General features: G+C 46.5%; 1 protein-coding gene across 1 annotated transcript; it reads right to left on the minus strand.

Moving 5' to 3' along the window:
- Positions 1-2,044: 2,044 nt before the first annotated feature.
- Positions 2,045-26,390, minus strand: LOC140395580 (uncharacterized). The gene is made up of 9 exons (XM_072483535.1): positions 26,187-26,390; positions 25,853-25,961; positions 20,112-20,177; positions 19,087-19,209; positions 15,389-15,512; positions 13,020-13,044; positions 7,882-8,038; positions 4,442-4,609; positions 2,045-3,151 (listed from the first exon to the last, which is right to left on the minus strand). Exons 2-9 carry the CDS (start codon positions 25,859-25,861, stop codon positions 2,393-2,395), a joined length of 1,431 nt encoding a protein of 476 aa, XP_072339636.1. The 5' UTR covers positions 25,862-25,961; positions 26,187-26,390; the 3' UTR covers positions 2,045-2,392.
- Positions 26,391-26,944: the final 554 nt, after the last annotated feature.

Here is a 26,944-nt window from a genome sequence, read left to right on the forward strand (position 1 = left end):
ACATCTAGGGAAGCTGCGATGGTCCGTGCCTCTGAGAGTCCTAGCGACTCTTTTTCTAACAGTCTTTGGCGGATTTGGGGAGAGTTCATACCTGCCACAAACGCATCGCGAATTAACATGTCCGTGTGTTCAGTCGCGTTTACCGGCGGGCAGCTGCAGCCCCGTCCCAAAATTAGCAGCGCGGCGTAGAATTCTTCTAGCGATTCTCCGGGACTTTGCCGTCTCGTTGCGAGTTGGTAGCATGCGTAGACCTGGTTCACTGGGCGAACGTAGACGCTCTTTAGTGCTGCGAGCGCCGTCGGGAAATCCTCTGCGTCTTCTATGAGAGGGTAAATCTCCAGGCTAACCCTTGAGTGCAGGACCTGTAGTTTCTGGTCTTCTGTGATCCGGCCGGGGGCCGTTCGGAGGTAGCCTTCGAAACAAGCCTGCCAGTGTTTAAAAACTGCTGCTGAGTTCACTGCGTGGGGGCTGATCCGCAGGCATTCCGGGGCGATCCTGAGCTCCATAGTCCTTTAAGCACGCTTAATAAATTGTAGCGCACAATGACTTACGAGAGAGACGAATAGAGATGAAGTCGATGAGGCTTTATTAAGCGTGACTTGTTCCCCACAGTTCAGCAACAGACTGGAGCGGCGGGGAGAAGCCCGGGTTCTTATACTCCGCCTTCAGGGCGGAGCTAGGGATCAACAGCCAACCAGGACCCGGGATCTGTCAGCCAAAGGCATCATGGCTTCACAGTCCCACATGACCCCTAATGCATACTACCACAAATGTGCAAACTGCACACACACGGACAGTGACCCAGGGCCGGGATCGAACCCGGATCCTCAGCGCCGTGAGGCAGCCGTGCTAACCACTGCATCACCGTGCCGCCCATGGGAAAATTGAAACTTGGCAATACGGGTAGCAATTGACTTAAAGATGTAACCTTCAAAAATCATTATTATAATGGTTTAAATCACTGTCCGTGTGGAGTTTGCACATTCTCCCCGTGTCTGCGTGGGTTTCACCCCCACAACCCAAAGACATGCTGGTTAGTTGGATTGGCCACGCTAAATTGCCCCTTAATTGGAAAAAAAATAATTGGGTACATAATTTTTTTTAAAAAATTATAATGGTTTAAAGTGCAGGTTAATCGGTGGCTTACCTGATCGTTAGCTTGGCATATATTTTCTCAAAATTCTGTTCTGGTAAAAAGTAGTTTGGCAGCCAGTTTTCACTCAAGAGAATGTTTTAGCTCAGCTGGTTACATTTTGTTACATTCTGTATCTGAGTGTCCAAGTGAGGGGGAGGGGACAAGCCAGTCAGTTCAGTGATACATGTTCTGTTAAAAATGAGTTTAGATTGTAGCCAAAGTTATTATTTCAAAAGGCGCACTGCCCTGCATCTTTTAAATCAGTGATTTTGGTTTGGAACCTTTGAAATGAAGATGAAAATCTGGACAAGCCCAGTTAACCTGCGCCGGTGTGTAGCGATGCCAGACACAACCTTTGTGCTGCCTGCTAATTTAAATGATAGCAACAAGCAGCCCAGCAGCTGGCAAGGCTATCACTAGTTAAACCCAGCTTGCACCTCTTAAAGATGAGGTGCTTTTTGTCTGGAACTGGTTAAATAGATGTTTATAAGCAGAAATAGAAGTGGAAATGGCACAACAGGCCAGACACCGTGCCCCAACATTCTCCGATGCAGCACTGAATCCTCTATCCGATCCACAGCCAATGAAGTACTTTTGAAATGTAGTCTGACAGATTCAGCACTTTCTGAAGTTAGCTAAAAGCAGGTTTGCTGTTCATTATCTTTCCTATATTGTAATGGTTTGCTGGGATATTGGCAGAGATAAAGATACTTTGTAGGACGTAACAAAGTTGAACTTATATACATGTGTTGTCTGAAATAAAGAGACCAAATGAATTTAATGGGAAATGCGCAAAGAAATCCAGATAGATTGCAGTATGTTCCCTCCCCTCGAACAAAGCAAGAAATTTACAAGTGAGATCTGAAGGGCATATATCATTTAGGTATCCAAGCAACCACAAAATTCTGGTTTGTTTTGAATGTTTATTTCAGGTTAATTTACAAAAATATTTATGCAAATCCTTTAAAAAAATTAATTGATCCTTTAAAACTTTGAATTAAATGTTTGACATCAAATGTAAGGCTGAAAATGTTCCAGAGATACTAGTACAGAAATTCACCCCGGTTTAACATATACTCCAATTTTACCCCAAAATTTAAATGTTTATTTTAGTTGCAGCAGCTCAATACTACAGTAATAAGAGTACTCCAGGTATCTTAACATCTTTATTACTGTAATATTAATGTTTGTCACAGTTTGTGGGCTGCACATTGAAAATCAAGAATCACAAAGCCAAGTATATTGAGCCAAACAGCATTAAGCTGTATTCTGTGGCTCAGAAGGTCTGTAAAATAAAAGATTATTTCCCAATTGAAACTTGAATAATTTTAGGTTATGTACAAGTCTTCCTTTTCTTTTACGTTTCAGAGATTCCCAAGTGAATTGGTCCCCGAGAGGAACAACGAATCCCCTGGAAATGTCCCCATGGGCACTCAGAAGTCTGTTAAAAGATTCTGCCTCAGCACAGTTCCCATATGGCCAATATGTATGGCCATTGTTTCTTTGTTGTGGATCAATCCCTATGTTTATTTGTTGTTGATCAATAACTATGTCTGGGAACATAGCTAGGCATTTTTTACATGGTGGTATGGGAGTATGTTGCTGATGTTTACCGTTGATATTGTGCACTCCTCTCTGGCTATTAGGATTACCTCTCGAGTAAGCAATAGAATGTACCTCAGGGCTGAACATAATAGCCTGTGGGTGACCTTGTAAAGCCATACATACTGCCACGCTAATGTATTCATTCCATGTGTGGTAGCACAATATGTCTATCATGATTTCTTTTTGATGTTTTCCAAAGCATGAAACTGAGGCACCAAAATAATTGTTTGTTTTTGTTCCTCTCTCCAAGTCCTGGAAGAAGCAGCAGCTGATAACTGTCGCCGTAACACAAAGCTCATTCCCACAACTACTGCCTTGTTGGGTATTTTGTTTCACAGACATTGTCCTATTAAGTATTGACAGAAAATCTAATATTTTTTCAGTATTGTCCGATCCGTTGTAGTCAACCACCTGAAGAAAGAAAAGAAAATTCTTAACTTGCAATATTATCGAAATGACCTCCAGCCACCACAATCATCTTTCTCCGTGTTGAGGTATGACTTTCCAATGTGACTGCACTCTGTCTACCAGGGGCCGCATGGTGGCGCAGTGGGTAGCACTGCTGCCTCAAGGCGCCACGTTCAATCCCGGCCCTGGGCCGTTGCCGTGTGGAGTTTGCACATTCTCCCCATGTCTGCATGGGTCCCACCCCCACAACCCAAAGATGTGCAGGGTAGGTGGATTGGCCACGCTAAATTGCCCCTTAATTGGAAAGAATTTTTTAAATGTACATTTTCGCTACCATGCAACTGGGCAACATCATTGTGAATTTCAGTTCCAGTGTACCAGGTACATAGGCCATACATTCCAATAATTGGCTGTTTGAATCAAACAACATGTTCCTTCGGCTGTTGATACTTGGCAGAGTACAGATTATACTCAACCTGCCCACACTTGCAAAATCCACACAAAATGCTAATTAATTTCCAGTGCCAGAGAGGTTGTTTGACAGTCATCAATATTTATCAAGTAGCTTAGAGGATACTTGGAATAACTATCACATTATTAAAAGGGTACTTACACTTGTGCTGGCTCAATTTAAATTGTTGTGATAGGATTAACAGACATTTTAATTTGCAAGTACATCGAGATACCAAGAAAAAGGGGAGGCTCGGGGTGAGGTGCCATTTCTGCCAAGCTAATGATAGAGTAGAGGAACTCAAACAGCAGCTTTTGGATACGTCCATGCATTTGCTCACCACACCTTTGCTTGAAGTTGTATCATTCCCCATAAACAACAAGGAGCACCACTAGATGTTAACTGACAACAAATTCTGGCCAATTATGTTTCATATCAGCTAGGAACAAAAATGCTCTCCAGCCCTACTCTACATGCACATCTATAAGTTTCAGATCATTGACTCTATTCAATACATCATGATTCCTTCCTGGTATCTTACAATAGGATCATTTCACACTTTTGAAAAAAATCCCACACACATCCATACAGTTTCATTTTTTTCTCTCCCAAATTACTTTCAATCACTAGAGCTGATCTGAACCAAGGGTTGGTCATAATGCAGTGGGAACAATAGTATGAAGAAAATACTTCACCCACTTACTATCTCATCTGATGTGATAAAATTGCAACACAAATGCATTGCAATATTTATTTAAATGCAGCATAAAAGTATGAAATAACAAGAATTTTAATCATGCTGTGAGCCATTAAATACACAAGCTGATACCACGTCTACTCACTATTTCAAGTAGGATTGTGTAAGGCGGTCGAGTTGGAAGATGCGTTTTGTACTGTTCAAACACAACTGGAAACTTGCGAGTCCAAGAGTCCATTGATTCTTCCAATATTTCTTGTGGTTCAAAAGAAGGGTTGTTGATATGGCATAGAAACAGTATTGTGTGCAGTATCTGCAAAATTAAGAATGACAAATTTCAGAATCCCTCTGTGCGGGATTTACATGGGCATGGATTGGTGCAAGTATTTGCAGCGTGGCCGTGACACGGTGAACCTCATGGTGGGCCAAGGGGTAAGTATTTAAGGTAGGTACCCCAAAGTCCATCGAAGGCCCCCTCACACCTAACAATGCAAACCTTGTGCACCTCCCACTCCAGAGATCCCCCCCACCAGACACCCTCCCATATCAGAGAAACTCCAAAACAGAGAACCCCTCCAAAAACAAGGAAACCCCCAGAGCAGAGACACGCCCATAACAGAGAAACCTCCCCCATAACAGAGAACACCCCCCCCACACACACACACACATAGCAGAACCCCCCCCCCCCACCCATCAGTCACCCCTGCCTGGAAGCTAAACAGCAGTCCAGGCAGAAACAGTGAAAAGAAATCACAGCTTTTTCACTCATAGAATTCAAAGTATTTACAGTGCAGAAGGAGGCCATTCGGCCCATCTAGTTTGTACCAGCCCTTGGAAAGAGCACCCCACTTAAGCCCACACCTCCACCCTATCCCCATAACGCAGTAACCCCATCTCACCATTTTTGGACACAAAAGGCAATCTATCATGACCAATCCACCTAACCTGCACATTTTTGGGCTGTGGGAGGAAACCAGAGCACCCGGGGTAAAACCCACACAGACACGGGGAGAATGTGCAGACTCCGCACGGAAATTGACCCAAGCCAGGAATCGAACCTGGGACCCTGGAGCTGTGAAACAACTGTGCTAACCACTGTGCTACCGTGCTGCCTCAGACAGGTGTCTAGAAAGCAGCAGTTGTAGCTTAATAGAATGCCAAAATCACATTACAAGGCTTTACACTCATCAGATCCTTTGATCTGCAAGGATTCTATTCACTTCAAAGAGAAATAGTTTTTAGTAGCCTGTAATTGACAGCTTCCAGACAGTCAGATGACTGAATTGTTTATTTTCATCTCCCTTCATGCCTGAATGCATCTCAAGTCGCCTGCTTTGAACTTAACCACAATGTTTATAAATATCTAGGAGTGAAGTGCATTCACTTCCTCTTTTCACAGCAGAAAGCACTTAACGGCTTTAGATGTGATGACCTGTCAATCATAGGTAGATATTTATGAACATTGCGGTTAAGTTCAAAGCAGGCCCTGGGGGGGGTACTCTGCAATGGGGAGAGTTTCTCTGCTATGGGGAGTGTTCTCTGCTACGTAGGGGATTCTCTGCTATGGGGGGCTTCTCTGCTATGAGGGGCTTCTCTGCTATGAGGGACTTCCCTGTTATGGAGGGTCTCTGATGTGGGGGTCTCTGGTGCGCGGTCATGGAGGATGTCAGGATACCCTCCTGCGTGCATTGTTGGGAGGGGGATGACTCAACAATTCCCACGATGGTGGTCGGTGGGAGGGGGTGGGCGACCAGCCACCAGTACAGCTTTGGGCCACCTGATCAAAATGGCAGCCCAATAGCAGGATTCACAACAGAATTCCTTGCAATCCACACCATGCATAAACTTAACCACAATGTTTATAAATCTCTAGGAGTGAAGTGCATTCCCTTCCTCTTTTCGCAGCAGAAAGCACTTAACGGCTTTAGATGCGATGACCTGTCAATCATAGCTAGATTTTTATGAACATTGCGGTTAAGTTCAAAGCAGGCCATGAGGGGTACTCTGAAATGGGGAGAGCTTCTCTGCTATGGGGAGTGTTCTCTGCTACGTAGGGGGTTCTCTGCTATGGGGGGGTTCTCTGCTATGAGGGGCTCCCCTGCTATGAGGGACTTCCCTGTTATGGAGGGTCTCTGATGTGGGGGTCTCTGGTGCGCGGTCATGGAGGATGTCAGGATACCCTCCTGCGTGCATTGTTGGGAGGGGGGGTGACTCAACAATTCCCACGGTGGTGGTCGGTGGGAGGGGGTGGGCGGCCAGCCACCAGTACAGCTTTGGGCTACCTGATCAAAATGGCAGCCCAATAGCAGGATTCACAACAGAATTCCTTGCAATCCACACCATGCATAAATTTACATGGCTGGGGAAAGTGAATTGCTTCTGGGTGCCACTCCCAGCACCAGAAGGAACCATAGGCGATTCACCCTCACCCTCGGCGATCGGGCGGAGAATCCCTTTTGGCGGCGCACGCTGTTGGGACGGCCTCAGCGTGCCACCTGAAAGCCTTCCTCCGATGCTCCGTCCCCGGTGGGCCGAGTTCCCGACCGCGCAGTCGACGTGTGGTCTCAGCACTTGGGAACCCGACGTGGCGGCTGCGGACTGTGTCCAGCGCCGCCACAGTCAGGCAGGAGCTGTTCTGCTTGCCGGGGGGCTTCTGCTGGGGCTGGGGGGGACTTGTGGGGGATGGCCAGGGGAGGCACTATCTGACAGATTGGGTCCGTGCACGGTCGGCACCATGTTTTACGTCGTAACCGCTGCAGGTCATCGACGTGAGCATGCGCGGCCATGGACCCGGCCAGTCTCCAGCCGTTTATACCGTTGGAGCCGGGTGTTTTACGTGGTGCGGCTGCTAGCCCCTCACCAGTCGCAGGATCGGTGAGCTGGCACCGCCAATTTCATTTCATGTAAAAGCCACAAATCATCCGCACTTAGGCTCAAAAGCGGTGAATCAAGTTCCACAATAGGCGAAAGAAATATTGAGGGAAACTCAGTTAAAAATCTAAATTGTCCAACTCTCATCAAGACTAAAAATACGGGGCGGCACATGGCACAGTGGTTAGCACTGGGACTTCAGCGCTGAGGACCCGAGTAAAAATCCCGGCCCTGGGTCACTGTCCGTGTGGAGTTTGCACATTCTCCCCGTGCCTGCGTGGGTTTCACCCCCACAACCCAAAGGTGTGCTGGTTAGGTGGATTGGGCACACTAAATTGCCCCTTAATTGGAAAAAAATAATTGGGTACTCTAAATTTATAAAATAAATAAAAATAAAAAGACTAAATATACAACAGCAATTTCATGGAAATACTAAATTTCTGAGGTTTATAAGTAATGAAAATATATTGAAAGGATTTAAAACTGGAACTCTGACCAACAAAATGGCACTGAAAGCAACTCAAATATCCAAACAGAATTTATTGTTTTGGCTTAAATTCAAAAACATGTTTGATGAGTAAACCACTAATTTCGAAAAAATATAGAAATTAACTATCAAAATATCTTTCCCGTGCTGATTAGTACAATGCCAGTCAAGTGGTGCCAAATAACATTCAAAACTTTACTATTGAGACTATAAAATAAGAACAAAACCTCTTTAATGTATTGTTTCCCTCTGTCCGCAGACAGCTTCCCGTTTTGAACAGCCAGCTGAATGAATTTCACAGCTGTTATTATAAACTGGCTAGCGCTTTTCAGAGATCTCTGTGTCTGTGGGTAGTTGTTCAGCTGAAAGTTGTTACTTTCAATTCTGGTGAAAGAGAAAACAGAGCTCAGTATTATTCAACAGGAAAAAGTTGCATTAGTAATATAATTTGATACTGAGTGTGTTGATAGGGGGAATATTGGAGCTGCTTCGAGTGTTTGGGTCTTTCTTGGGGTACAAACTAAATCTAGACAAGAGTGAGTATTTTGTGGTGCCTCGGCCAGGGGTGGGGGCAGAGTTAGAAAGGTGCTGCTACAGAGGTGAAGGCAGGCAGGGGGTTTGGGTCTTCCGAACCTGGGGCGAAATTCTACGGAAACGGCGCGATGTCCGCCGACTGGCGCCCAAAACGGCGCAAATCAGACGGGCATCGCGCCACCCCAAAAGTGCGGAATGCTCCGCATCTTTGGGGGCCGAGTCCCAACATTGAGGGGCTAGGCCGGCGCCGGACGAATTTCCGCCCCGCCAGCTGGCGGAAAAGTCCTTTGGTGCCCCGACAGCTGGCGCGGAAATGGCATCTCCAGGCGGCGCATGCGCGGGAGTGTCAGCGGCCGCTCACGGCATCCCTGCGCATTCGCAGTGGAGGGAGTCTCTTCCACCTCCGCCATGGTGGAGACCGTGGCGGAGGCGGAAGGGAAAGAGTGCCCCCACGGCACAGGCCCGCCCGCGGATCGGTGGGCCCCGATCGCGGGCCACGCCACCGTGGGGGCACCCCCCGGGGCCAGATCGCCGCCCCGCCCCACCCCCCAGGACCACGGAGCCCGCCCGCGCCGCCTTGTCCCGCCGGTAAGGTAGGTGGTCTAATTTACGCCGACGGGACAGGCATTTTAGCGGTGGGACTTCGGCCCATCCGGGCCGGAGAATCGAGCGGGGGGGCCCGCCAACTGGCGCGGCGCGATTCCCGCCCCCGCCGAATCTCCGGTGCCGGAGACTTCGGCAACCGGCAAGGGCGGGATTCACGCCAGCCCCCGGCGATTCTCCGACCCGGCGGGGGGTCGGAGAATTTCGCCCCTGATCTATTACTACTGGTGGCGAATGTGGAGAAGGTGCAGAGCTGGGTAAGAGGGGTTGAGTCCCAGTGGGTCAGAATGGAGGAGAGTTAAAGATACGAGGCCCCCAACTGTGGAATCCTGGATCAGCGATATGGCAGGGTTCATTAAATTGCAGAGGGTGAAATTCGCCTTGAGAGGGTCGGTACAAGGGTTCTTTAGGCGGTGGCAACCGTTCTTAGACTTTCTGGCAGAACGCTAGACATTGGTCAATGGCAGCAGCAGCTCGGGGGGGGGGTTTACTTTATTTTTGTTTATGTTATTTACACTGGAAGGGTCTGAGGGGGTGTATACACCTGTTGTCTTAAGTCGGGGTGTTAATGTTAATTTATTATTTAGGTACGGGGGGGAGGGGTTTGGGGGGTTGCTTTTTTAGATTGTGTTTTGTACTTGCCCCTGTTGGGTTCTTTTTTCTTTCTCATTTTGTTATTGATATTTTATGAAAACCTTTAATAAAAATTATTTTTAAAAAAAAAGAATGGAGGAGAGTTTGTGCAGGGATTGAAAGCACTAGCAACAGCGCCGCTCCCGATGGCCCCGGGGAAATACTCAGGGAGTCCGGTAATAATAGCTTCATTGAGAATTTGGAAGCAGTTTCGCCAACACTTCGGGTTGGGGGCAGGGTCAAGGGAAATGCCGATTCGGGGGAACCACATATTTGAGCCAGGGAAGTGGGATGGAAATTTTTGGAAATGGGAGGAGAAGGGGATTAAGACACTAAAAGATTTGTTTCTTAGGGGATTGAAGGAGCTGGAAGCGAAGTATGGGCTGGAGCAGGGGGAAATATTTAGATACATGCAGGTTCGAGACTTTGCCAGAAAGGAGATACAGAGCTTCCCGGTGGAGCCGGCCTCAACATTGCTGGAGGAGGCGCTGACGACTGAGGACTGGAGAAAGGGGTAATGTCGGTGGTTTACAGAGCTATTTTGGAAGAGGGGAAGGCACCACTGAAAGGGATCAAAGCAAAGTGGGAGGATGAGTTGGGAGAGGATATGGAGGAGGGGTTCTGATGTAAGATGCTCCGGAGAGTGAACGCCTCCACCTCCTGCACGAGGTTGGGGCTGATACAGCTGAAGGTGGTGTACAGAGCACACCTCACGAGGGCGAGGATGAGCCGATTCTTTGAAGGAGTAGAAGATGTGTGTGAACGTTGCGGGGGGGGGGGGCACTAATCACGTTCATATATTTTGGTCCTGTCCAAAGCTAGAGGATTACTGGAAGGAGGTGTTTCGGGTAATTTCTAAAGTGATGCACGTGAAACTGGACCCGGGCTCCCAGGAGGCCATATTCGAGGTGTCGGACAAGCCGGGGTTGGAAACTGGTGCGGAGGCAGATGTTGTAGCCTTGGCCTAGTTCATCGCTCAAAGGCGGATCCTGATAGCAACCCCTCCACCCTGTGCCCTGGCGTGGCGGGGGGACCTGTTGGAATTCTTGACTCTTGAGAAGGTTAAGTTTGAACTGAGGGTAAGGTTGGAGGGGGTTCTACAATTCATGGGCATTATTCATTATGCACTTTCAAGAACTGGATAACATCGAACATTAGTTGGGGGGAGGGGGGCTCTGTGTGTTAATGGTGACTATGGGTGATCCCTGATTCCTTTTTGTCATTTGTTTGTGTGAACATGCGGGCTATTGTTTAGGGTTTGGTGGGAGGCTGGGATCGTTGTTATTGATATGGGAATTGACATAATTGTTACTGATTATTGTTTATTGTTGGTGGGTGTAAATGTGGGAGAAAATGTGAAAAAGGAGATTTAAAAATATTTTTTTAAAAAGTAATATAATTTGATTCAGGAATACACCAAATACAATACTTCATAGAAATGGACTGTAGATAATCACCTATTTGCCTTATAGTTCACCCTTTAGTGTGAGCACCAGCATGCAAAAATAATATGGAGCACGTTAAATGTACAGGTTGGGTTGTTCTCCCTAAGGATTCTCCAAGTCTGCGGTTCGGAGAATCGGCGGGGACGCGGGAAATTCCCGCCACGCAGCTCAGATGCCGGGACGCGATTCTCCGGTCGCTGGAGAATTGGCGGCAATCGCGCCCTTGCAGTCGCCGCGGTGCCGGTTCAGCGGCCTCCACAGTCGATATGCCAAACTCCCGCCGAGTTCCGCCGGCGTGGTTCCAACCTGGTACCACCCGGCGGGAGCTCGGACCCACGGCTGCGGTGGCCGTCCAGGTGGGGAGGGGGGGGGGGATCTGACCTCGGGGGAGGGGCCTCCACAGCTTTCAGGCCAGCAATCGGGGGCGTCCGATCGGCGGGCGTCCGCATTCTGGAGGTGGCCTACCTCCTTCCACGAGGGCCCGCTGTAGGTCTCCGCCATGATGCACGGCGCTGGCGCGGAGGTGGCCGCTGCGCAGATGAGCCGGCACGGGGACGGCCATTGTGCATATGCGTGGACCCGCGCCGGCACTGCAGGGCTGCGTATCGGCGCCGGAGCTGCGTGGAGTACTCCGGCACCGTGCTGGCCCCCTGAGGGCTGCTGAATTGCTGGGCCCAGGAGGCCCGCTGACACCGGCGTACACCACTCCGGTGTTTACGCCGGCACCAACACTTGGCCAGGATTTCGGAGAATCCCGGCCGAAAGGTTTCAGAGGAAATTTGACAGAGGTTCTCAAAGTCATGAGGGGCCTGGACAGATTAGACGAAGGAAAACTCTTCCCATTGGCAAAAAGGTCGAGAACCAGAGCACACAAATTTAAGTTCATTGGCAAACGAATCAATAGTGAGACAAGGAAAATCATTTTACGCAGCGAGGGGTTAGGATCTGGAGTGCACTACCTGTGGGTGTGGAGGACTCAGCTCCTGGGAAAGGGCAGGGAAGTAGGCTAGGTGGGTCGCTCTTCCAGAAAGCCTGCACAGACATACTGGGTCCCACCGCCTTCTGTGCTGCAATCATTTTACAATATGTACCAAGGATAAAAATCAGACTCAAAGTAGAATAAACTATTCATGTTTCTTCTGAAATCTATTTTGTTTAAATAAAGCAGATAACTGCGCAGAATTTCATGGCTGCAATCGCATTTTGTGGGTTTTTATGGCAGTGGTAAACTGTATAAAAATGGCTGGATTCGCCATCGGCAGAATCCTCCATTTTGCCAGCAGCGAACTCATGTCCACGGATTTCCAGACGGTGTGGGGGTGCCCACAATGGGAACCCCATTGGCCGGTTGGCGGGACGGAGGATCCCGCTGCCAGCGGGGACGCACCGCACCAGAAAATCCAGTCCAAGGTTTGGTCGTGTATTTCATCTGATTTCCTGGCTTGCTAACTTTCCATTACAGTCTGCAGACTGTTGGGGATTATTGTGTGATTACCCAAGGAGTCAAAATGTTAAATAAAATTGCTACAGCCTGCAAATTAACATCAAGAAGGGCAACCTTCAATATCAGACTAGGAAAGATTGCCAGGGCAGCACAGTGGCGCAGTGGGTTAGCACTGCGACCTCACGGCGCCGAGGTCCCAGGTTCGATCCCGGCTCTGGGTCACTGTCCGTGTGGAGTTTGTACATTCTCCCCGTGTTTGTGTGGGTTTCGCCCCCACAACCCAAAAATGTGCAGGGTAGGTGGATTGGCCACGCTAAATTGCCCCTTAATTGGAAAAAATGAATTGGGTACTCTAAATTTGAAAAAAAAAGGAAAGATTGCCAAAGTTGCAATCAGTATAAAGGAACATTACAGTGGCCTGTTTAAAAGAGGACCTCCTTTATCACTATTGAGGAAGTTTATATGACATGATATTTTTGTGATATGATGACACACTTTGGAATAATTTGCAGTATCGTATCAGGTTTGGCAAGCCTGACCACTCCAAACAAGAATTTTGCAAATCCATTTAAAACATTAATCACAGGACTGTTTCATAGCATACGTCTTTAAGATATAAAATTATTGGAAATTTATTTTGTTGCATTGAAAAATGGAAGATCTGGACTCAAATGGTCAAATTTATAGAAATAGTAAACCATCTCACCTTCTCTCCTCAGCTAACACTGGAACTGGGAAGATAAAACAGATTGCATTAATGCTCAGTATTTGATGAGTTCATTGTGATTTCTACTAACCTATAAAATGCATTCAAATTAAACCCTTATAGGTTTTACTGATTAAACGTTAACCATAGCATTAATACTACTGTAAAACCTGAAAGACGTACAAACATTCCTTACAACGAAAGACAACATTTCAACGCAGGAATGAAAATGTGTGATATTCATCTTGTGATGTTCCATCCAGGCCAATAACATTTTTAATCAAATCTTTTATGGCGCCTTAAGTGAGATTGAACATTCTTAAACCTTATGTTCTGGGGGGTAGCACGGTGGTGCAATGGTTAGCACTGTTGCCTCACGGCGCCGTAGTCCCAGGTTCGATTCCGGCTCTGGGTCACTGTCCGTGTGGAGTTTGCACATTCTCCCCGTGTTTGCGTGGGTTTCGCCCCCACAACCCAAAGATGTGCAGGGTAGGTGGATTGGCCACGTTAAATTGCCCCTTAATTGGAAAAATGAATTGGATACTCTAAATTTATTTATTTAAAAGAATGATGTTCTGGTCATGCCCCAAGCTGGTGGAGTTTTGGGGGTTCTTTTTCACACCATGTCGGCGATCCTGGATGTGGGCGTGGAACTCGCCCACTGGTGGTGGTTTTGGGGGTCTCCAATGTGCTAGAATTGCGGGCGGGAGCAGGGGCAGATGGCCTGACCTTTGCTTCATTGGCGGCTCGGAGACATATCTTACTGGGCTGGAGGATGGCGGCACTGCCGAAGGTTTCAGCATGGCAAAGTGATTTGATGGAGTTTGTGTGCCTCGAGAAGGTCAAATACACCTTGAGAGGGTTGATTGAGGGGATTTTATCAATGATGGCAACCGTTCATAGTTTACTTCAAAGAATTGGTCACTGTTAGAGTTTTTGGGGGGGGAAGGGGGGTTTACTTGTTTACTGGCGGGGTAGCCTGGGTGGGGGGAGAGTGGAGGTGAGAGTCTTTGTAAAAAGTGTTTGTTGATGGAATCGTGTTACAGAATGTTTGTTATGCTTCACGTCTTTTATATGAAATGTTAAAAATATAATAAAAATAATTTCCAAAAAAAAAGATCTCCACAAATAACTTTTGTCAAAATGTTACTCTCACTATCTCCAAGGTAAAAAGATACATCTGATCTGCGATCACTGATATTCAATATTAGACTCTGCGAGAAGGATAGAGTTGACTGTGAGCATAGTCTGTGCAGCTCTGTGATCAGCTGCGGTGGGTTGTTCTAAAGAAAACTCACAGAGCCTACGATGTCAGCATTGCCTATCCCAGCACAGAATCTGTGATGGAATCTGCCGTGTGCTGCTCAATACAGCTTGCTGATTCCTGGTCACCCGTGTGATGGAAAGGAAGTTGGAGCCTCTCCCATCGGAATCCAAAGCTCTGGACTATAATCTGCATATAAATGTGCATGTTGCCACAGCAATTTAGACTCCAGGCGTGATCTGTTACACACAAAGTCAGCTGACAACTAATACGTTTGAGGTGGCACCCGTGGTCTTTACATGTGATCATCCAATTAAGAGTTAAATACATTTGTGCTGCTTCTGGATACTTAGAAAGTAGAATTTTAGTTGCTTCTAAAATACCTTGTGCAAATACAGAACAGTATTTGAACTGTATTCTGACACCAACTTACAATTTTATGGAACCTTTAAAAAGGGAAAATGTACCAAGATGCTTCACAGAAATGTTTGGAAACGGGATGCTAAGTTAAAAGGAGGGGTTAGGAAGCATATCCACAAACCTCAGGTGGAGAGTGGGTGAAGGGGTTTTGGGAAGGAGACCAAGGGCTGGATTCTCCGCCGGCGGGATGCTCCGTTTTGCCGGCAGCCTGGGAGTTTCCCAACGGCGTGAGGCTGCCCCACAATGGGAAACCCCATTGACCAGCCAGCGAAACGGAGCATCCCGCTGGCGGGGTGAGACAGAAATGTGGCGCGGCGGGACAGAGAATCCAGCCTCAGATTCAAGGGACAGAGATTTTGAGGGAATGGTGAGGGTGGGGGGGGGGGGGTGCACAGAATGGGAGATGGTTATACTGACAAGGACGAATGAGAGTATCGAGGCATTTAAAAACAAGGATAATATTACATTTGAATCAGTGTAGGTCAGCAACACACAGGTGATGGTGAGGAATGCCTGTGAAAGACAGAATACAAGCAAGAGCTTTGATTGAATTGGATTTTCTGGTTTCAACTATACCTGAGTAAATGCTGGTGGGAAAGGCTCACTTTCTGCCAGCTAGTGACAAATGCTCGAAGTTCAGCATATTAAAGTACCAATACATAAATATATACATATTTAGCAGTACCTTCACTTGCAGAATGGACAAATCCGTTGAAATAGCTGACTTCGTCATGGTACATGCGGCAGTTTTTCCGTGTACAGTAATTATTTGAATTCTCTTCATCACATAAGAAATACTGCTTTAGAATCTGTGGACATACAACCATTTACTGTTACACTAGCCTTTCCCTAGAAACAAATGCAATTACTAAATGAAATTACTAGCTTCATGAGTTATCTCATTTTCATGCACGTGTGTGCTGGTACCAGTGCCTACTGACACAAACTAAGGGCGGGATTCTTCGAAGCGGCGGCTCAGTGTTGACGTCGGCGTAAACACCGGAGAGTTTCACGCCGGCGTCAGTGGGCCCCTTGGCCCAGCGATTCCATGGCCCACAGGGGATCAGCAAGGCTGCCGATACGGGGCCCTGCACTTCCGGCCACAGGTCTGCGCATGCGCACGGCGGCTGCCTATGGCGGCGGCCCTACATAACATGGCGGACCCACACAGTGGGCCGGCGCCGAAGAAATAGGAACCCCCCAGAATGCGCGCGCCCGCCGATCGGCGGCCCCCGATTGCGAGCCTGGCCGTCCTGGAGGCCACCCCCGGTGACGGATCCCCCTGCCCCCCACCAGGGCGGCCCCCGCAGCCGTGACTCCCAGCTCCCGCCGGGTGGAACCATGTTAGAACCACGCCGGCGGGAACTCGGCCAGTTGCCGGCGCAGAATTGCCGCGGGGGTCTCTTTCAACGGCCCCCGACCGGCGCCGCGCTGACTGCCGGCGATTCTCCAGTCGCCGGAAGTTCATGTCCCAGCGTCGGACCGGCGTCGTGGGCCGTCTCGGCGTGAACGCCAACTCTCTGAGCCCGCGCCAGCTCGGAGAATCCGGTCTTAATACTTGCTGATTCTTCCTCCGACCAACTGTGCAACAGATTTCTGGCACCCTTCACAGTCCATTGGTATTTACGTTAGTATTTCACTTATTACTAGATGATCACCACATGTGCCGCCCACTGGCTCACTCACGAACAGGATGCAAAATGCACAGGATCTGCACTCACTAATGTTGCTTTTTTCATGAAATTAATCTTGGTGCTTTACAATTGCTTTATTCATTCATGGGATGTGAGTATCACTGGGAAGACCAGCATTTGTTGTCAATCCCTAATTATCTTTGAGAAGGTGCTAGTGAGCTGCCTTCTTGAGCCTTTACAGTCCACGTGGGATAAGTACACCCAAAGTGTTGAGGGAATTCAAGGTTTTTGATCCAACAATGGCAAAAGTCGGGCAACAATTTTTTAAAAATTCACTTTTACAGGACGTGAGCATCGCTGGCTGGGCCTGCATTTCAAACTCGACCCTAACTGCCCTTCCATTTCAGAAGGCTTTTGAGAGTCAACCACATTGCTGCTGCACATATGTAGGCCAGGCCAGGTAAGGATGGTAGATTTTCCTGACATCAACTGTACATTATCCCATAAAGTACAAGACTTCACTGATGTTGCCAGTATTCTCAAGCAGTTTTGTAAAGGAAAACTAAGAAATAATAAAACATTATTTCACGCTGGCACAGTGATCAGCACAGCTGCCTCACAGCGCCAGGGGCCCGGGCTCGATTCCGGCCTTGGGTGACTGTGGAATTTGCACGTTCTCCCCGTGTCTGTGGGGGTTTCCTCCGGGTGCTTCAGTTTCCTCCCACAGTCCAAAGATGTGCAGGTTAGGTGGATTAGCCAAGATAAATTGCCCCTTAGTGTCCAAAGATTAGATGGCGTTACAGGGGTAGGGTGGGGGAGTGGGCCTAGGTAGGGTGCTCTTTCGGAGGGTCGGTGCAAACTCGATGGGCCGAATGGCCTCCTTCTACACTAGGTATTCTATGAAAATTGTACATATGTCATCAGTGATGTGATGGTTAAAACATACGGTGCCGCAGAATGGTGGGAAGCGGATCGATGGCTGGAATTCGTACTGTGCAACATTCCTTAGTTCAGTCATTGCTGTCGGGTAAGTTGGTCAATTGGAATATCAGCCATGGGCTGTTATTATTCATGTACCAGTGGCTGCTTGAACAACAACATTGATGGGGGTCTGCTAATTGGTTGCCTGCCAACTTGTTGGTTGTAGTTAGTGTGCAGCATTGGAAGATTGCTTTTTCATCGGGAGCAACACAACAAGAAGAACTTCTTATACAACACCCTTAACATAATAAAATATCCCGAGGCACATTACAAGAGCTTTATCGCAAAACATGTTACACAGCACCACACAAGGAGCTAATAGGGCAGATAACCAAAACCTTGGCAAAAGTTTTAAGGAGCTTCTTAAAAGAGGAAAGACCAGGCGGTGGCAACCGTTCGTCGAATACCTCGCAGAAAGATAGACGGAATGGGAAAAAGAAGGCAGCAGCAGCAGCCCAGGATCGGGGGGGGGGGGGGGGGAGGAGGAACCAGAAGGACTCTCAGGGTTGTTAATATATACTGTATAGTATGTATAGGTCGTTGCTACAGATAATTATATATTGGACTGTTAAATTATATTTTTGGAGAGTGTTACTTGTGACAAGGCAGTTGCCAATTAGGGCTAGTTTTCATTTTTGTTATTTATTATTTATTCATTTTTTGTTTATAAAATAGGTCATTGTTATTTGTGTTGTTATAATATTGTGTAAAGGATGCACAATGTACTGTGTTGGTTGACCAAAAATTTTCAATAAAATATTTAATTAAAAAAAAATAAAAGAGGAAAGAGGTGTAGAGGGACAGGGACAGAATTGCAGAGCTTAAGTGTTGGCAGCTGAATGCTCCTATGATAGAAAGGTTAAAAGAGAGGCCCCAAACACAAGAACACAAACACAAGAATTAGAAGCAGGAGTAGGCTACCAGGCCATTCAAGCCTGCCATGGCTGATCGATGCCAGCCTCAACTCCTTTTGTGTGCCATTTTCCCATAGCCCAGGGGGCACGGTGGTGCAGTGGTTAGCACTGCTGCCTCACGGCGCCGAGGACCCGGGTTCGACCACGGCCCCGATCACTGTCCATGCTGAGTTTGCACCGTGTCCCTGTGTCTGCATGGCTCGCACCCCCACAACCCAAAAAGATGTGCAGGGTAGGTGGATTGGCCACGCTAAATTGGCCCTTAATTGGAAACATTAAAAAATAAAAATTCCCCATAGCCTTCTACTCCTCCATCTATCAAATATTTATCCACCTCCACTTTAAATACTTCTAATGATCCAGCCTCCACCACATCAGGGGCAGAGAATTCCTGAGATTCACCACCCTTTGCGAGAAGAAATTTCTACGCACCTTCGTTTTGTATGACTGGGACTATGTCCACTTGTTCAAGGCTCTCCCACTAGTAAAACATCTCACCATCTACCCTGTCAACCCCCCTCAGGATCTTATATGTTTGAATAAGGTCACCCCTCACTACACTAAACTCCACGGAATACAGACACAGACCACTTAGTCTCTCTTGATGGGAAAACCCTCTCATCGCAGGAATTAGCCTGGTGAATCTTCTTTGGACTGCCTCCTATGTTACTGTATCCTTTTTTGGGGAAGGGGGCCAAAACTGTATGCAGTATTCCTGGCGAGGCCTCACCAACTCCCTGTACAATTGCAACTCCACCGTTACAAATCAATTGCAACAAACCACCTTTAAAAAGAACACAGGTTCAAACTGCCTATAGATTTTTTTTAAAAGTAAGAGTAAAATCATGCTGTACCTCTCGATTTAAATGCTTTTTGGGGCAGGCATGGTCTGTGCACCCATTTTGCTCATGCCACACTGGACAGACATCTCCTGATGACTTGCAGCTCTCTCTATGTAGAAACTGACAGTCTTGCCCCTGTCAAATCACATTCATGAAGTTTAAGATTAAGCACTCAAACATTCAAATTGTACTTCCAGCTGGAAAATCCATTTCATATTTACCCTGCTTAATAGGAAGTGGTACAAAGTAAATTCAATTAAAACATTTAAAATTACATATTTATTCTTCTGTTTCTAAAATTAGGCTTTTTTCATCAAATACACAACTGTATACATTGTCTATATTGAATACTATTCAGTATTACAACACAGAATTTGAGAAATGTACAGATTATTAAACAACTCAATTTATTCAACTTCGGAGAAGTAAATGGTTGAGTATTTTCAATCACCAAGCTATAAAATATTGGAATTTTTTAAAGCAATAGATGTTTAGGATGTGGAATGCCCAGTCTTATAGGGTGGTGCTTGTAATTTCAATAGTCAACTTCAAAATGAACTGGATAAATACGTGACGGAGAAAAGAAAATTGTGTTTATTCGAAATACAAAGAGAGTTACTGCGTTGGGGACAGAGGCTATGGAGTCATGGAACAGTACAGCAGAGAAGGAGGCCATTTGGCTCTTTAAGTCTGCAATGGCACTGTGAAGTCTGGAGTACTCCAGTCGCAAATTAGGTGCTTGACTATTCATGCCCTCTCATGTAATCTAGTCAAATCCTGCAGTTGCAAACAATCATTATAAAGATCAGTGATACCATTGTGTGAAGAGCATCATTGAAATTACTGCAGAGGTACAAATCAAAGGCCTTTTATACTCCTTTTCAGGGTATAGGAATGGGCAAAAAAAGTGCTCGTACCAAAATTTCCTGTACCATGAAAACACATTTTAAAAATCAAAGTTACGCTCAGTGAAAGTTTCAATACACAAAATAAATATTCTGGTAATTTACATCAACAAAGAGCTGAATAAAACTTACTTCCTCACAGTTAGTCTGGTATTGAAAGAAAAAACAGTCAATGTGTCCTGGCTGGTATTCATGTCCCTGTAGTAAAAATGTAACATAATCAATGAGACCGAAATATCAATAGTAATTCACTACTCATAGGGCTCACTACTCATTTAAAGCTCTTGTTGGACTTTTAGTGAAATCCCATTGGTGATGTGTTATTCTCCTTGGTTTATTACTATATTATATTCTAATACTTGCAAATACGTTAACCTACACTGGGAAAATATAGTGGAATCTTCTGGGAAGCCTGGAATCCTCCAATCCCGTCTCCAAATGGAACAGAAAAGGAAGGTAGTTTTGCTGCAGTGATATCAATTCCTAGTTCGATCATATCTGGCATATTGCATACAGTTTTCGGCACCGTACCTTGGAAAGGGTATACTGCTTTAGAAAAAATGCCCCATGGGATGGGATTACCAGAATACTATTAGGGGTCCAGAGCTTACATTATGAGGACAGATTACACAAACTAGACTTGTCCTCTCTGGAACATAGAGGTTAAGGGGTGATTTGATTGAGCTTTTTTGGATTTTGAAATTTAAAAAAACGATATGCATATGTACAGCAAGCACCCTTCATGACCTCAGTATAGTCCAAAGCATGTTACAGCCAATGCAGAAACATTGCTGTCAGTTTGTGCACATTAAGCTCCCACAACAGCAATGTGATGCTGACTGAGGGATAAACATTGCCAGAATACAGGATAATCCTGCTCGTCCTCAATATAGTGTATGGGATCTTTTGGCTTCCGACAGAGAGAATAGCCATGGCATGGTTTTAATGTCTCCCCTGAGAGAGATTATCACTAACAGGGCAATCCTCCTGGAATGTGAGCCTGTGTTTTTGTACTCAAGGTTGAATTCAGGATTTGAGTTTGCAACTCCCTGACTTGGAGGTAAGAGTGTCACAGTATAAACAGGGATTAGAAAAACCGCATCGAGCTGTGCATAGATCCTCGGTATACAAACACCAAATGCTGATGTTCTACCTATCCCTGGGTCTGGCCATGCTGCCATGGAACACTCCAAGTGGTTGGACCATGCCATCCCACCTGTCCCATATGGAAAGGTTAATGCAGAGAAACACCTTTGGCCACAAGTCCATCAAACCTGTGGATGGTGTTGGTGGATCCTATCAGGTGGTTCCCTGAGCAGACTTCCAAAGTCATTTGGCAGAATGCCTCATCACCAGAACTTTCAATTAAGCACCAAACCTAGCTTATCTGATGGAGAGAAAGGCCCTCCCCGTCAGATCCTTCCTACACAGAGTCTCACCACATCCGCATGTAGCCCTCGAGATGCCTGTGGTGGGAAAGAGACCGTTGTCCGCCTCCTTGTGCCTTTGCAAAGAAGGTTTGGAGATGAGGTGGTTTTAGTCGAGATTCATCCTGAACAGTTCTGTGACGCAAGACTCTGTGCTCTACGGGCAGGAATGCATGCCGAGACAAACATCAGCTGTTGCTAAAGGATCATCAACTCGGTGAAAGACGCTCTTTGGTCTGCCTGAAACTTGTTGGTCTTCCAGTGCAGAGTTGTCCCCAACCGAGCTTTGCAGTCCGACACATTCCAAAGCCCAGGACTACGTGCTGAGGGACGCACTAAAGCTTGGGGCAGTCGCTGCAGAGACGCAATGGGAGAAGGCGGCTATCCAAGACCTTTCAGCCATAGTGAACTGAATGGAGGGGGAACTGTATAGAGCCCCTCGGGCGGTATGACTCACATTGAATGTATACATTGACTATTACATGCATCACCATTGTATTGAAGCACCTCAGAGCACAGCATGATCTATGTAGAAAATATGACTATTACTGTACTTTGTGTGATGGCCATTTTGAAATGTTTGTTACGTTCTTTCAGATATTTTACGAATAAAGTACATTTTTGCAAAGAAAAAACCCAACAGCATGGGGTTCATTCTCTTTCAGTCGGAGTGAAATCAGGACCTGTCCCCTTTCTCCATGGTGGGGATCACGATGCCATGGGTCAACCCCTCTTTGGGCAGAGAACTGAAGAAGAATTTGGACAACACACCAGTGGTCACCTGGTGTGCATGGAACCAACCATTGCCCAATTCTGGGTGAAGGAAGTTAGCAAAAACCTGTCCAAAAATACAGAGTATTTAAAAAGAATAATAGTCTTTATTATTGTCACAAGTAGGCTTACATGAAGTTCCCAAATATTGAGTGGAAACTCTTTAGATCAAATAGTTTGGATGGGGTGGTGTTTGTGCAGTGTGTCCAGGAAGCTTTTCTAACACAGTATGTAGATTGTCCGACGAGAGGAGGGGCAATATTAGATTTAGTACCTGGTAATGAACCAGGGCAAGTGATAGATTTGTTAGTGGGCGAGCATTTTGGAGGTAGTGACCACAATTCTGTGACTTACACTTTAGTAATGGAGAGAGATAGGTGCGTGCAACAGGGCAAGGTTTACAATTGGGGGAAGGGTAAATACGATGTTGCCAGACAAGAATTGAAGTGCATAAGTTGGGAACATAGGCTGTCAGGGAAGGACACAAGTGAAATGTGGAACTTGTTCAAGGAACAGGTACTACGTGTCCTTGATATGTATGTCCCTGTCAGGCAGGGAAGAGATGGTCGAGCGAAGGAACCATGGTTGACAAGAGAGGTTGAATGTCTTGTTAAGAGGAAAAAGGAAACTTATGTAAGGCTGAGGAAACAAGGTTCAGACAGGGCATTGGAGGGATACAAGATAGCCAGGAGGGAACTGAAGAAAGGGATTAGGAGCGCTAAGAGAGGGCATGAACAACCTTTGGCGGGTAGGATCAAGGAAAACCCCAAGGCCTTTTACACATATGTGAGAAATATGAGAATGACTAGAGCAAGGGTAGGTCCGATCAGGGACAGTAGCGGGAGATTGTGTATTGAGTCTGAAGAGATAGGAGAGATCTTGAACGAGTACTTTTCTTCTGTATTTACAAATGAGAGGGGCGATATTGTTGGAGAGGACAGTGTGAAACAGATTGGTAAGCGCGAGGAAATACTTGTTAGGAAGGAAGATGTGTTGGGCATTTTGAAAAACTTGAGGATAGACAAGTCCCCCAGGCCTGACGAGATATATCCAAGGATTCTATGGGAAGCAAGAGAAGAAATTGCAGAGCCGTTGGCAATGATCTTTTCGTCCTCACTGTCAACAGGGGTGGTACCAGGGGATTGGAGAGTGGTGAATGTCGTGCCCCTGTTCAAAAAAGGGACTAGGGATAACCCTGGGATTTACAGGCCAGTTAGTCTTACTTCGGTGGTAGGCAAAGTAATGGAAAGGGTACTGAAGGATAGGATTTCTGAGCATCTGGAAAGACACTGCTTGATTAGGGATAGTCAGCACGGATTTGTGAGGGGTAGGTCTTGCCTTACAAGTCTTATTGAATTCTTTGAGGAGGTGACCAAGCATGTGGATGAAGGTAAAGCAGTGGATGTAGTGTACGTGGATTTTAGTGAGGCATTTGATAAGGTTCCCCATGGTAGGCTTCTGCAGAAAGTAAGGAGGCATGGGATAGTGGGAAATTTGGCCAGTTGGATAACGAACTGGCTAACCGATAGAAGTCAGAGAGTGGTGGTGGATGGCAAATATTCAGCCTGGATCCCAGTTACCAGTGGCGTACTGCAGGGATCAGTTCTGGCTCCTCTGCTGTTTGTGATTTTCATTAATGACTTGGATGAGGGAGTTGAAGGGTGGGTCAGTAAATTTGCAGACGATACAAAGATTGGTGGAGTTGTGGATAGTAAGGAGGGCTGTTGTCGGCTGCAAAGAGACATAGATAGGATGCAGAGCTGGGCTGAGAAGTGGCAGATGGAGTTTAACCCTGAAAAGTGTGAGGTTATCCATTTTGGAAGGACAAATATGAATGCGGAATACAGGGTTAACGGTAGAGTTCTTGGCAATGTGGAGGAGCAGAGAGATTTTGGGGTCTATGTTCATACATCTTTGAAAGTTGCCACTCAAGTGGATAGAGCTGTGAAGAAGGCCTATGGTGTGCTCGCGTTCATTAACAGAGGGATTGAATTTAAGAGCCGTGAGGTGATGATGCAGCTGTACAAAACTTTGGTAAGGCCACATTTGGAGTGTACAGTTCTGGTCGCCTCATTTTAGGAAGGATGTGGAAGCTTTGGAAAAGGTGCAAAGGAGATTTACCAGGATGTTGCCTGGAATGGAGAGTCGGTCTTACGAGGAAAGGTTGAGGGTGCTAGGCCTTTTCTCATTAGAACGGAGAAGGATGAGGGGCGACTTGATAGAGGTTTATAAGATGATCAGGGGAATAGATAGAGTAGACAGTCAGAGACTTTTTCCCCGGGTGGAACAAACCATTACAAGGGGACATAAATTTAAGGTGAAAGGTGGAAGATATAGGAGGGATATCAGAGGTAGGTTCTTTACCCAGAGAGTAGTGGGGGCATGGAATGCACTGCCTGTGGAAGTAGTTGAGTCAGAAACATTAGGGACCTTCAAGCAGCTATTGGATAGGTACATGGATTACGGTAAAATTATATAGTGTAGATTTATTTGTTCTTAAGGGCAGCACGGTAGCATTGTGGATAGCACAATTGCTTCACAGCTCCAGGGTCCCAGGTTCGATTCCGGCTTGGATCACTGTCTGTGCGGAGTCTGCACATCCTCCCCGTGTCTGTGTGGGTTTCTTCCGGGTGCTCCGGTTTCCTCCCACAGTCCAAAGATGTGCAGGTTAGGTGGATTGGCCATGATAAATTGCCCTTAGTGTCCAAAATTGCCCTTGGTGTTGGGTGGAGGTGTTGAGTTTGGGTAGGGTGCTCTTTCCAAGAGCCGGTGCAGACTCAAAGGGCCGAATGGCCTCCTTCTGCACTGTAAATTCAATGATAATCTATGATTAATCTAGGACAAAGGTTCGGTACAACATCGTGGGCCAAAGGGCCTGTTCTGTGCTGTATTTTCTATGTTCTATGTACTGTGAAAATCCTCGAATCGCCATGCTCTGGTGCCTGTTCGGGTACACTAGGAGAGAATTCAGAATGTCCAATTCACCGAACAAGCACATCTTTCGGGACCTGTGGGAGGAAACCGGAGCACCAGAAGAAAACCCACACAAACATGGGGAGAACATGCAGGCACCACATAGACAGTGACCCAAGCGGGAATTGAACTTGGGACCCTGGTGCTGTGAAGCAACAATGCTAACCACTGTGCTATCATGCCGCTAATGAAAATAACTTATGCCACAGGCGAAACATATGCATTAGAAAGAGGAGTAGACCACTTGGCCCCTTTAAGTCTACTCCTGCCAGTCAATAAATTCAGGGCTAATCTCATTATAACCTCAACTCCACATTCTACCCGATAACCTTTCACTCCCATGTTTATCAAGAAAGATCGCCTTTAATTGGAAATTACAAATAACAAAGCTCCACACCGCTACTAAATGTCTAATTTACTGAACTCAGTTTTGTTTTTCATTAATTTATAGTTCAAAACAATTATTATTGGTCCGCGCGGTGGTGCAGTGGTTAGCACTGCTGCTGCACAGCGCTGAGGACCCTGGTTCGAACCCAGCCCCGGGTCACTGTCCGTGTGGAGTTTGCACATTCTCCGGGAGTCTGTGTGGGTCTCATCCCCACAACCCAAAAAGATGTGCAGGACAGGTGGGTTGGCCGCGTTAAATTGCCCCTTAATTGAAAAAAAAACAATTATTCTTGATGATTGCCCCCAGGAGCTTACCTCAGCCATGTTATTTCACAGGGGCGCTGTCTTTAAAAGCGGAAGCAAGTTAATGAATCTCTTGGAGATCAATTCTTTATCCTTTCATCGATATCTCCAATAGGAACCGCTGCAAAAATCAGATGTCAATTTTTTAAAAAGGTCAAATTGACCCGCCAGGTGCATAAATAGAAGCAAAGCATTTTTCACAGATTCATACAAAAATCATCAGCTTTATTTCATAAAGTTGACATTATGACAATTTCAACAAGAATTAGTCCAGAAATAACCCAGCGGTCAATAATCCGTCCTTTAGATGTTTTTTTTTGCCACGTCCAGCTCGACATGTTCTCACCTGATGATCAGGAACGAGTGTGAAGTAATATTGCTATTGACACTGAAACTCCAGCCGAGAACGGGACAAAAGGTTGAGTAATTTCGACTCTCGTGTTAAGTCTCCACTGTCCGGCTGGAGTAAAGAAGCGGGATCCGTCACTCGGAGCCCAGAGTGAATCATCAGGGTGAAGCCTCCCTCTTCAGTTTCAGCTACAAAACAGAGCGTCAGAAGCAGGAAAACGAAACTCAGAAAAGTCCCACCCTCTGTGGCGACGCCGATCACATACTGTAAATACAGGGCCAATAATTTCACTCAGACACTGCCCTGATTCAAATGGCGAAACAACCCAGTTTAGAACTCAAGGAATTGTGGTGCACTGAAATAAAATGCCTCAGTGGCATTATTTCATTTGTGCAAGCAGCGATCTGGAGTCAAACAGGGCCACGGATAACAGTAAACAATAGAGAAGCTGGGTCTAGTTTGCAAATCTATATACTTAGCTGAACAGCACTTTAGAATTTACAGTGCAGAAGGAGTACATTCGGCCCATCGAGCTTGCACCGGCCCTTGGAAAGGGCACCCTACTCATGTCCACACCTCCACCCTATCCCCGTAACCCCACCTAACCTCTTGGACAATAAGGGGCAATTTGGCCTATCCACTTAACCTGCACATCTTTGGACTGTGGGAGGAAACCGGAGCACCCGGAGGAAACCCACGCAGACACGGGGAGGAAGTGCAAACAACAGACAGTCACCCGAGGCCGGTATTGGACC

Source organism: Scyliorhinus torazame, chromosome 18 (genome assembly GCF_047496885.1).
Source record: "Scyliorhinus torazame isolate Kashiwa2021f chromosome 18, sScyTor2.1, whole genome shotgun sequence".
NCBI lineage: Eukaryota > Metazoa > Chordata > Chondrichthyes > Carcharhiniformes > Scyliorhinidae > Scyliorhinus > Scyliorhinus torazame.